At 43.2% G+C, this 10,970-nt stretch overlaps 2 protein-coding genes across 2 annotated transcripts; one reads left to right on the top strand and one right to left on the bottom strand.

The window, feature by feature from the left end:
- Positions 1 to 970: 970 nt before the first annotated feature.
- psmd5 (proteasome 26S subunit, non-ATPase 5) lies at positions 971 to 5,382 on the bottom strand. Its single transcript, XM_030084810.1, has 10 exons — positions 5,210 to 5,382; positions 4,233 to 4,377; positions 3,716 to 3,829; positions 3,505 to 3,633; positions 3,240 to 3,349; positions 2,945 to 3,087; positions 2,668 to 2,859; positions 1,912 to 2,021; positions 1,611 to 1,751; positions 971 to 1,527 (listed from the first exon to the last, which is right to left on the bottom strand). Exons 1-10 carry the CDS (start codon positions 5,380 to 5,382, stop codon positions 1,270 to 1,272), a joined length of 1,515 nt encoding a protein of 504 aa, XP_029940670.1. The 3' UTR covers positions 971 to 1,269.
- Positions 5,383 to 7,296: 1,914 nt separating this feature from the next.
- Positions 7,297 to 8,495, top strand: LOC115382599 (putative UDP-GlcNAc:betaGal beta-1,3-N-acetylglucosaminyltransferase LOC100288842). The gene is made up of 2 exons (XM_030084419.1): positions 7,297 to 7,302; positions 7,386 to 8,495. The coding sequence occupies exons 1-2, from the start codon at positions 7,297 to 7,299 to the stop codon at positions 8,493 to 8,495; spliced, it is 1,116 nt and encodes a 371-aa protein (XP_029940279.1).
- The last annotated feature ends 2,475 nt before the right edge of the window (positions 8,496 to 10,970 follow it).

Genomic DNA, 10,970 nt, shown 5'->3' with positions numbered 1-10,970 from the left:
GTGCAGGATGTGAGGAGTGTGAGTGGCGTGGCGGTGAGGAGGGACAGAAACGTGTCGACACGCCGTCTCCAGGACCTCAGCCTTCACGTCCAGCCGCTTACATAAGCCTCGCTGCTATATTCAGGCGGGATTTATACCTTTTCCTCTGCGCCGTCGCTGCCTCCATCTGGTGTCTGGACCCGGTGTGCTCGACCCCCTGCTGCACAGCAGCGTTCGGCCCGGAGCCGGAAAACTCCAGAAACACAACCAGCAGCATGTCACTGCTCGGCCAGTCTGTTCTGCGGTGCTTCTGCTTCGACTGGCTTCTCAAAGACACAGAGGCGTCGATGATGCCGAAGCCTTCATGAACACCTCACCTTCATCCCCTGTGCTGTTGGCAGAGGTCACAATACCCTGCAGCCGAGTGCGATATTGTTCATGTGCAATGTTTATGTCACTGACATGCTCCTTTTATATCGTTTATCTTTATTTCATCCTATTTTTCTTCTAATGTGCTGCTCTTGCTCACTGAATTGCCCCTTCGGGCATAAATAGTTTTTCTGATTCTGAATTGGGTGCAAATAGTTAAAAATACATGAGTACATTTCATTTAGTACGTTGAGTAAAACTGAAAAATATATTTTAAGCAAAAATAGGCTGTCTCGATCAGTGCGAAGACTCACAAATCCACTTATGAGTGAATTTACTTCTTTATATTAATTAAAAAAAGATTTTTAAGTATCATTTATGTGATTTTACTCATTTCCACAGCAAGATTTCACATTAAAAAAACATAAGATACAAAAATAATTTAACAATTTCTCATAAATAGTTCTTGGCGGCCATTTTTTGGTCGAAATTACTGCAAAAAGGTCTGTGATAAAATGAGGGATTTCAGTTCAAAAGGTAAAATAATGACAAATTTCTCCTTTCAGAAAACTGTATTTTCTTCTTTTTGTGTGCAAAACAGAAAGAAAGCGAGCAGCAGCAGTGACAGAGTCTTCAGCTTTAATACAAAACAAAACAATCCTTCCATTTCGTAACAAAATATTTTCACCACAGATCAACAGATCGACGTATTGACATGAAGAGCAGGTTGATGAGAGTTAAAGAGACCAGAGAGGAGCCGTGAGCAGAGCCTGGGAGTGCCTGAAGGTCAAACGGATTATTATGATCAATAGATGTTATTTAATATTTTTGGTCCTGTTGAGTTTTTAGCGTTGAAGTTGGTGAATTCGTGTCCTGAAGAGTCAGTTGATTCACATCAGATTAGTTAGAAGTCCGTTTGAATCACTCGGCCCCCTCCGTCCCGACGGAGGCCACGGCCGAGACGTAGTACGGCCCCTCCCGGAGGTACGCCTTCAGCCGGATGAAGTGCTGGCTGCCCAGGATCTCCGCCGCCGTGGACGAGCACGCCAGCGCCCCCACCAGCTCGAACTTGGCGTCCTTGGCCTCCTTCGTCTGACCCGTCGAGCGATCCAGGACGAACTCCACGAACCCGGGCGTGCTGATCATTAACCTCTGACCCCACGGCTGTGCGGCGATGGCCTGAGAAACACAGAACTCTGTGAGTCTGAAACGTCACGGACTCACTCGGAGGAGCAGAAACACAAACTTGAAAGCGTCCTCACAGTGAAGATGCGTAGCGCCCCACAGTGCAGCTCTGGAAACGGCTGAGTGCTGATGTTCCGGAACATGTCCATCGGCTGTTTGGACAAATGCTGAAACCAGGACTCTGTCAGGGCCAGAAGGTCTTCGGTCTGCTGCTCTGGCTGCAACAGAAACACACAGACCATCAGAAAACAGTCAATTATTTATGTATTAATGTTTATCAACCATTATCCCTCCAGTTATTATTCTATAAGACCTGGACTGAACAGAAGGTAAAGATTAAAGACACAAAACAACATTTTTAGCAGCTGTTTTCTTCACCTGGAGGCTGAGAAGCTGCGATATGGCGTCCAGGCTGCGCACTCTGAGCTCCGTCGCTCCAGAAGAGGCCAGCTGGCTCATCCTCGACAACACCGCCTTGAACTTCTCCCCTGAACGCAGAAAAATAAGAGCAAGAAATGTAAGAATGAGTTGCAGTAAAGCAGCGCCGAGCCAGCTGTCGAAACAGGAGTTCCACCGAGATTTAAACTCTTAAAGGGACGCAGTGTAAAATAAGAGTCACGCTTCTATTGACCACCGGGTGGCAGTGGCGAGTCTGTCATCACAGCTTTGGTTTTTAATTCCAGTTGCTTGGGGCAGTATGTGTGTTTGCGCACTTCCATACTTGCAGTATATCAATAGATTGCTGCAATAATGAATTTTACGCCATGGATCATGAATTAGTGTCTGAAGGAAAACCTGTAAATTAACTTGAAAATCTGAGAAAACTGGAAACCCAAAGTGAAATGTACTGTATATACTCACACAAAAAAAGATTTAAAAAAGTGGACGATGAGGAATTCCAATACAGACGATGAATAGATTAAAATATTTGCAGAAGATGGAATGAGTCATCGTTTTGCACTGCATTTCTGCTGTTTATATTTTGACCTTGAGTTCTATCAGATGAAGCAATTATGGCTTTAACAAGAAATGATTCAAGGTCAAACAAGATTCTTCATGGTATGCATGTCAAGAAGACCTACGGTATATTTATTAGACAGGAAAAGCTTCTTCCACTAGCTGTATGTCACACACCTGTTTTCTGAAGAACCTGCTTTCCTTCTACAGTGGTTCCCAGTAAGCCCAACGTGTCCAGAGCCACCCCGATCATGGCGGGGTCCGGGTCCAGAGCCATCTCAAACACCTTGTTCTGGAACGCCGGGTACGTCTCGCAGACCTGCTGCGGACTGTCCATGATGGCCAAGTTCCCGAAGAACTTCACCAAACCTTCAACAAGCATCAACAATATTTTTTTAAAAAAAGGAGGCTGGATTATGAAGCAGAAGTTCGTGAAGTCTAGTAAAGAACAGACCTGGAAGGTAGAGGGAGGAGAACGGGTCGGTCTCTGCTCCTCGGATCATGTTGGAGATCTTATCCATGATGCCCTGCTGGGCCAGATACTGCCGGCCGTGCTGACTGTGAGCCAGAGTGGTCACCATCTCTATCGCCGTGGCTCTGGTGGGAAATAACAAGGATTGAACGGTTTGCTCGCAGCGAGAAGCCTGAATGAGGCCGTGAAAGCAAACAGCAATATCATTAAAAAGTAAACAGATCCATTTGAAATGCAGCCGCTCCATTAAAATTTAACGTGTGACGAGAGAAAGAACCTGATCAATACGTCGTCTCCGGTCAGCTCCCCCAGCAGCTGAGCCAGGACGCTGCTGTTGGCGCAGTAACCCAGAGAAATGGGCGAAACTGAAGCGATTTCCACAACCAGCTGGAAGTAGAAACCAAAGATAAGTCAAACCCTGTAACTAATAGAAATCGGTTAACAAGATGAATATCCAGCATGGTTACAGACTTCAGGGTAACTGATCGCCCTTAAACTTAACTTTGATCAAAGAAAAAAACAAACTGTGCATCTGAAGGTACCTCGTATATCCTGTATCTGATCACATCACTCTTGGCCATCACGTCCTTCATCACTGTCAGCAGGTCGGTGTGGAATAACTTGTCTAATCCCGGTTTGGAGTGACTCAGTTTTGACAGGGACTGAATGGCCTGAATGGATCAAACATCATTATTTGGAGCAGATTTCTTGGAAATACTGTCCTGATTGATGTTTCAGGGCTTCATTCCTCACCTGTTTGGCCACGCCCATCTTCTCCTCTCCGATGCAGTGGACCACCGCTCGGAGGACGTCATGATTGTTGACGATTTCAGCGAAGGCCTCCGGATGCTCCACTACTCTACTAATCTGTCAGACAAGCAACATTCACGACTCACAGAGTTCAATCAACACACAACGCATCTGAAATCACGCCAGACGCATTTAAGAATCATGGAATAACAAACTGTACTACGTCTCATGTCTACTATGCTCTAAGTTCAGGAGTCTGTGGCCTAAAATTTACTCATAAAACTTCATTTTGTGTAGATTGCAATTCAAACTTTCTGAGCTGTGGTATCATCAGTTTAAAAGTCAAACATGTTTTGTGGTTCCAAGTTAATTTTATTGGATAAGAAGTGACCAAAATGTTGTACAATCCTTTGCTTTCAGTTCAATGAAAGAAAAAGAAGGAGCAGGACCAAAGCAGTCAGATCGACACTGGACACTACAGTGCATTACTTCAGGGCTGTTTTCTGTGAGGGCAGCCTACCTGTGTCAAGGCCAGTATCTTCACAGTCTCATTGGGGTGGGTTAAACCTCCCTGAAGCTCCGCTCTGTAGTTCTGGACCACCTGCAGGGGGCTGAGGGCCAACAGGATGCGCTCAAGGATGTCCACACACAGCTGCACCTGCTCCCTGTGAAGATAACTCCAATTAGTACAGTCCAGTGCAGAGAAGTCCATTTTACAGCTGCAGTCTCACATTTTGAATTACTTAAGTCTGCTGATGAAATGGGAATTAGATAGACTGGGTAGATAAGACTTTCAAAACATCTGTAAGGGGAGGTGTCAACCGGTGTGCATCTAGAAAAGACACTGCATCATGACAAGGCTTCAAAAATACAATTTCAAAATTAAAAACTGTGATATAAACTGAATAATCATCTCCAAAGAGTTTGAAGTGGCAAAGGATTGTCATCAATAAGTTGGCATTCCCTTATTACAGGCACACTATACTGTAGAGGTATTTTGCTGGATCACATATTACATTACACACGCGCAACTTATACAGTATAAGCCTAATAACAGTAGTCAGTATTCAAGTTTCTGCAATTACACCATTTGATAATTAGTAACTAAAACTATTTCTTATGATTTCTTCTTCGATTATGTGGTGATAACTTATCCCATAACAAACATATGGTCAAACATATTCCAAGGTAGCTTCATGAATTTCTTCTTCTCTGCTGAAAAAATATTATTAATATTCTGAAATGATATTTAAAAAAAGGAAAGGAAAAAGAGCAACAGTTCCTGACTGCAGTGCTTGACACCATCCAGCCTCCCTTTAAACCCATTTTCATGCACTTTGCACTAAATTCTGAGCAGAAATGCAACCGGATGTTTCTCCTGCACACAGTTTCATATAAAAGCAGAGTTCTAACCAATTAATTTATTCACCTTCTAAAAGAAACAGCGGCCTGACTCAGCAGTCTGATGTAAACAAAGCATGACTGGATGAAACTCACCTGTCACTGGAGTTCAGCAGAGAGAAAATGACATGGAGCCGCTGTCCGCTCACCGAGTCTCTCAGCGAGCTGACGGGGATCGAGAGAAGGGCTGTTTTGAGGCTCTGCAGCTCCTCGATCGGGTCTTCGACTCCGGAGATCTCCCGCAGAAGGCTCTCGATGGAGGCCGCCATGTTTGGGAAAACTTCCGGTTTCCTTCTTCTTCGTCTTCTACTCGTAGCGTTGTCGCGTTGACGACTGAAGTGAAGGCGTCACCTGGTGGACAAAGTGCGATACAACACATAATACATAAAGTCAAGAGGAAAATGTATTTATATCACCTCACACAATAATGTAATAATAATTTAAAAAAACACATATAGAAAAAAATGTATCACCCTGAATAGAATAAATATAAGAAAATAGAGAATATATGTTAGAAAAACTGTAACAAGATTTGAAATACATGTTAAACAACTGAAATGTGCAAAAATATTAACAAATTGAAATGTAAATCAGGATTTACATTTGAAAATTAAGGTTTGAATTTTTAATGTGTCTTTGAAAAGCTAAAATTATTCAGAGACACTTATGAGTTTTTGGATTTTTTCTTTTATTTCTTCCACCTTTAACAATGAGGCCGACGTGAATACTGGACATAAATAAGTTAGGAGATAAGAAATGTGGGTCAAGCTGATGTTGTCGAAAGTTAATGAATGCGTGCGCACGCGTGTGTGTGTGTGTGCACGCCCACGCACTCACATATGCACCTGCCAGCATAATTCAATTATCAAATTATCAAATTATCAAATCAAACAATTCTGATTCTCTTATTATGTGACAACCTTGCTGTTTATTGCACATTAACACATCCACATCCAGTGTTACTTTAAACATGTAAATATAGTTGCTAGTAATTTCTTCATCAAAGTGACTGAGTAAGTATTTTAAAAGTAACTACCAGTTGATAACATTTTTACATTTTTAAAAGAATAATATAACACAATAGATGTATGTCAATAGATGTCTGTCCACCCATTTTGAAAAATGCTGCCTTCAAATAATCCAGCCTTGCCATATACAGGTAGGGGCAGACAAGGCATATGTACTGTATATATTTGTACAATAATTTTGTGACAAAAATATTTGAAGCTTCATTGCGGAACAATAAAAACAAGTTTTTTCAGAACTCTGCTTTCTTTGAACGCACGAAAAATAGTACAGCAAGTATAAAATCTTGAAAAACCTGAGTGCCACAATAACTTATCATATGGTAATAAAACTTGAAAGTGCTTTGACATTATACATGAACACAACGACTCAAAAATACAAAATAAACCACCTAAATAAACCACAGGAATAACTTTTCCAGTGTTGCAAGTGCCACAGTGAGTCCAGCATGGACGCTGTTCTTCCACAGCACCACACTTTGGAAAAATAGGAAAATTAGAAAAGCAGTTTGTTTTAGTTTTAGAAACAAAAAACTGAGAAAATAAGTTTTTTGCTTTTAAATTGAAAGAAAAAATTATGCAAGGTTTGTTGTCCAACCTGTAGGTCCTACGGTGTTTCCTGAAAACATGAGTGAAGGACAGAAAGTGAATTATGTTCAAAATAAGACTGATCTTAAATACATGCTTTATGAGACATCGATACACTTCATCATTGTGTGGCTGGGGTTTGCTACACCTCATGTTTTTACATTTGCCACAGTCTTTCTTTTTGATTCACTTCTAATTTACCTTCAGTGATTGGCTCTTTTTAACATGATATTTAAATGGTTATTAAGTAGTTCAAACAGAATCTACAGTAAATTCCCATCAGGTTATCTAACGTGCACCGAGATAGACAGTTTTTTGATCCGCGTCTAAAAAAGAAGTAAGAAGATGTGAACTTGAGCATGTTTGTGCAGAGCCAACTGAGAAAGTTATTCAGTGGCAACAATGAAAGTTGAATGAAGCGTGCAGGACGAGCCGGGCTCAGGGAAGCCGGGTCTCGGGGTGTGGGTGCAGGGTTACAGGCTGCTCCAGTTTCATGAAAGAGGAAACCGTCTGTCAGCCAGTGTTGCTGTCGAGCCGACGACAGCAGGAGGTCCTAAATAGAGAAACAAGATGCAGGTAAGAAGTGGAGAGAAATACTGTTTTACTGTGTTTAATTTGCTGGTTTCATGCTGAATGTTACTCTGTGTGATTCTGCCCAGTGCTCACCGTGCAGGTTCCGTACCTACCAGTGGTGCTTCGTCCTCTTCAACGTGGTGCTCTTCCATGCCTTGTTGTTCGGAGCGGATTTTGTGGAGGAGTACCTCCTGCAGCCTACGCCTGGGGTCTACACCGATGCCGCGGTCGTCAGCGTAAGGGAGAGAGCGAGGAAATTAGATCTGAGCAACCTCAAGGAGAACGTGTCTCAGGGTTACCCCCTGACCAACCCTGAAGCCTGCAGAAACTCGGACCTCTTCCTCCTCGTCTTAGTCTTCAGCTCTCCCAGAGACGGGCCCCAAAGGGACGCCGTCAGAAAGACCTGGGCCAACCAAACGCTCATCCAGGGCTTCCCAGTACGAGTTCTGTTCTTCATGGGATCCAGTCAGACTCCCGGTACTCAGGAGATGCTCTTGAGGGAGTCGGACCGCAGCGGGGACATCGTCCAGGGCCACGCCGCAGCCGACCCGGCCCCTCACGGCTCCAAAGAGAGGACCGTCCTGGCTCTCCGATGGGTGATCACCTTCTGCCCCCTGGCACGGTTTGTCCTGCTGACCGAGGACACTGTGTTTGTCAACCTTCCCGCCATCGGGGGCTACCTGCTCGGTCTGCACAGGCACCCTGAGGACCTCTATCTGGGCAGGGTGATCCAGAGAGACTCCCCGGATCGGGACCCCAGCAGTCCCGGCTACCTGCCCCCGTCTCTTTACCCTGAAAAGTACCTGCCTGAATACTGCGACGGGACGGCCTACGTTCTGTCTCAGGATGTGGTTCGAAAGATCTACGTGGCGTCCGCGGCGGTCCGTGCACCTGTGCCGGCCGACGTTTTCGTGGGTTTTTGTGCTCAGAGGGCCGGCGTTGCTCCGACGCACAGCGCCAGATTCTCGGGAGAGAAACACATCCAGTTCAACCCGTGCTGCTACCGTTACCTATTCACATCAGCTGGAATCAGACGCCGCGACATGGAACAAGTGTGGTGGGAGCTGGAGGTGAGGGGCAAACGATGCTCGCTGCTGCAAACCTACTACGGCCTGGTGACCTGCAAGACCCTCACATACCTGGAGAAAATGTCGTTACTTCCAAACTTCGAGGGGAAAACGGAACCAAACGGCTAAATTAAACCTATGATGTTAGGATGAGGTGTATCTATCCAACCGGGAGCACTTAGCATCAATCTGAGACGAAAAATAATGTACAAAGTGGAAAAGTCTTTGTTTGAAATTTGAGAGATCTGTACTGTAATTTAATATACAGTGTTTTTGCTTCCATCTTAGTTTGTAGAAGAGAAGAAATATAGATTTGTTTTTGTGATTTTCACATTGTCTGATGGCACAACTTCACTGTGAAATTATTTTGTCCTGTATAAATATGATTTAATTAAAAAAAAAGAATGATGATAAAAAAGTAATACTACACAAAAACATGTCTAACCAGCTGTAAACCATGTAATATTGATAACTGAGCAAATAAACTGTTTGCATTTTGATTTTTGAGAAATGCTTGAAGGACGGATGCACTCAATAATAGAGGATGCTTTTTTTTCCATCCGAGCACACTTGAGACCCGCAAGGTTTCAAGTGTGTACTTCAGTAAACAAGCTGAAATTACAAAATGTTAATTATTTCCAGGGTTGGGGAGAAACGGATTACATGTAACGGTACATAATTAGGATACAAACAATGTAACTGTAATCCGTTACAGTACATAAATAACCTGTAATGTCGTTACAGGTGTATCTGATAAAAACACGGACTACTGAGAGCGGGACTACTTTTGAAAATCAGACGGAATATTCCAGAAATACAACACACAACAGACATATGCACCGTGTACAGACATTGTGACACTTTACGGCACTTTACAGCACTTTACGGCACAACCCGCGACACCAACGTAGATGTATAAACAATAGATGCAGTAGATATATAAACAGTAGACAACCTGCTGCTGGAGTCATGGCCGCTCCCAGGGAGAGAAACTCATTCTTTTGCTTGAAACTTAGACATTATTTCGTATTTTAGTCAGAGAAGGCCCATAACAATGTAAACTAACTAAACCACCTCCCGGCTGTGAAAATGCTCTCAGTATCCAGGGACTGAATGTCAAACCGGAAGCAACATCTACAGGTATGATACCTGAACTCACAGTGAAGCTAAAGTGTTATTAGCCTGCTAACCTGTCAGTAATTTAACCTGCTGCTGAGAACCACAGCCTCACCAGGCTGAACTCTGATGGAGGAAATAATATCTTCAGCCTGTATGGAGGATTTTTTTTTTGGAGACTGCATGTTACCTTCTGTCACTGAATGAATGAACTTTGAACTCTTGAAAAAATATTGTGCATGGCATACCTGAACACAAAATACTGCTCCTCACTACAGTTAAAGACTTCGTACATAATGTAAATGTCAATAGGGCTCCTTGTGCTGCTGCTGTATTGTAAAACGACTGGAGGAACACAGTCTGCTGATCCTCAGAAAGAAAGAAAGTCATATTTTCAGTAGGTTTAGAGGAGGTCGTGTTGTTGGTATTATTTGGGGCTGATCACAGAGTTCAGCTTGTATACTAAGAGTATTTTGTGTTTGCTGTGTGTCAATACATACAATGACAGGATGACACATTATAGTTGTCTTTGTCCTTATTTTTATGTTTGCTGGTGAAGTAATCTAAAAGTAACTAAAAGTAAACATTATTTTGTTTATTGAATTAGAGTAAGTTAATGATTACATTTTTTGACGAGTAACTTGTGTTTGAACCAGATTACATGTTTTAAATAACTCTCCCTCCCAACCCTGATTATTTCACGGATCACCTTAATGAAAAATGCATGAACACTGTCTTTCCCCTGGATACATGAAAAGTCCTCCAACATGGATCCTTCTCACCGTGAGGCAGGAGTGACACACCAACATAAGTGATGAATGAAAATTCAGTTCATTTTTGGGAAGCCCGTCAAAATACGCTGTGATGCTTGATCCAATTCAGTTTATTTCCATAGCCTCAAACAGAAGAAAGTCGCAGAACCAGACTCCGAGGTGGAGGCTTTCTGCTGTTCTGGGTGGGAAAAGAGGATAGAAAAGCAGAAAATGATTGGACAGAGAACATCAATCCACTTTGGGGCTGGAGGCAGACCACCTTTATCTGAAGCAGGAATAAAGTCGTATTAAAAGGCTCATGGTTGCAGGAAGCTGCTGAGCTCAGTTTAACTTCCGTCACTTTCTTTCCAAACGATGCTGATGACCTTCTCTATATTTGCTTCTGACTGAAAATCTACCTCGGAGCACCTCTCTGTCTTTTTTCACTCCAACATATTTTTATTTTATTTTTTTCGGCTTCTCCCGAGCAGATTAAGCCGCCGCATTCAGCAGTGATTCAGTTTCACTAAAGCAGAGGTGCATTAGTAACCATGGTGATTCAGTCTGCGGAGTTAACCAGCTCCTCGGACCAGGCTAATGGGCTTTTCTAATCTCAGTCAGCACACACTCGCATCTGAAAACGGTGTCTCTCATCGCCTTTTTTATAAGCAACCAAGGGGAGTATGAGCCTGGATCCAAGCACAGAGAGCGATCAACAGGCGGTGCATGCACAGGG

This window comes from Salarias fasciatus (genome assembly GCF_902148845.1).
Source record: "Salarias fasciatus chromosome 7 unlocalized genomic scaffold, fSalaFa1.1 super_scaffold_4, whole genome shotgun sequence".
Classification (NCBI taxonomy): domain Eukaryota; kingdom Metazoa; phylum Chordata; class Actinopteri; order Blenniiformes; family Blenniidae; genus Salarias; species Salarias fasciatus.
This window is presented reverse-complemented; position numbering and strand designations above follow the sequence as displayed.

Coding starts and splice junctions, on each gene's coding strand:
- psmd5 (XM_030084810.1), bottom strand. CDS start 5,382: ATGGCGGCCTCCATCGAGAGCCTTCTGCGGGAGATCTCCGGAGTCGAA. Junction 3,088..3,239: donor GGAGACGACGTATTGATCAG/GTTCTTTCTCTC, acceptor ATTTCCCACCAG/AGCCACGGCGATAGAGATGG. Junction 1,752..1,911: donor CGCAGCTTCTCAGCCTCCAG/GTGAAGAAAACA, acceptor TTTCTGTTGCAG/CCAGAGCAGCAGACCGAAGA.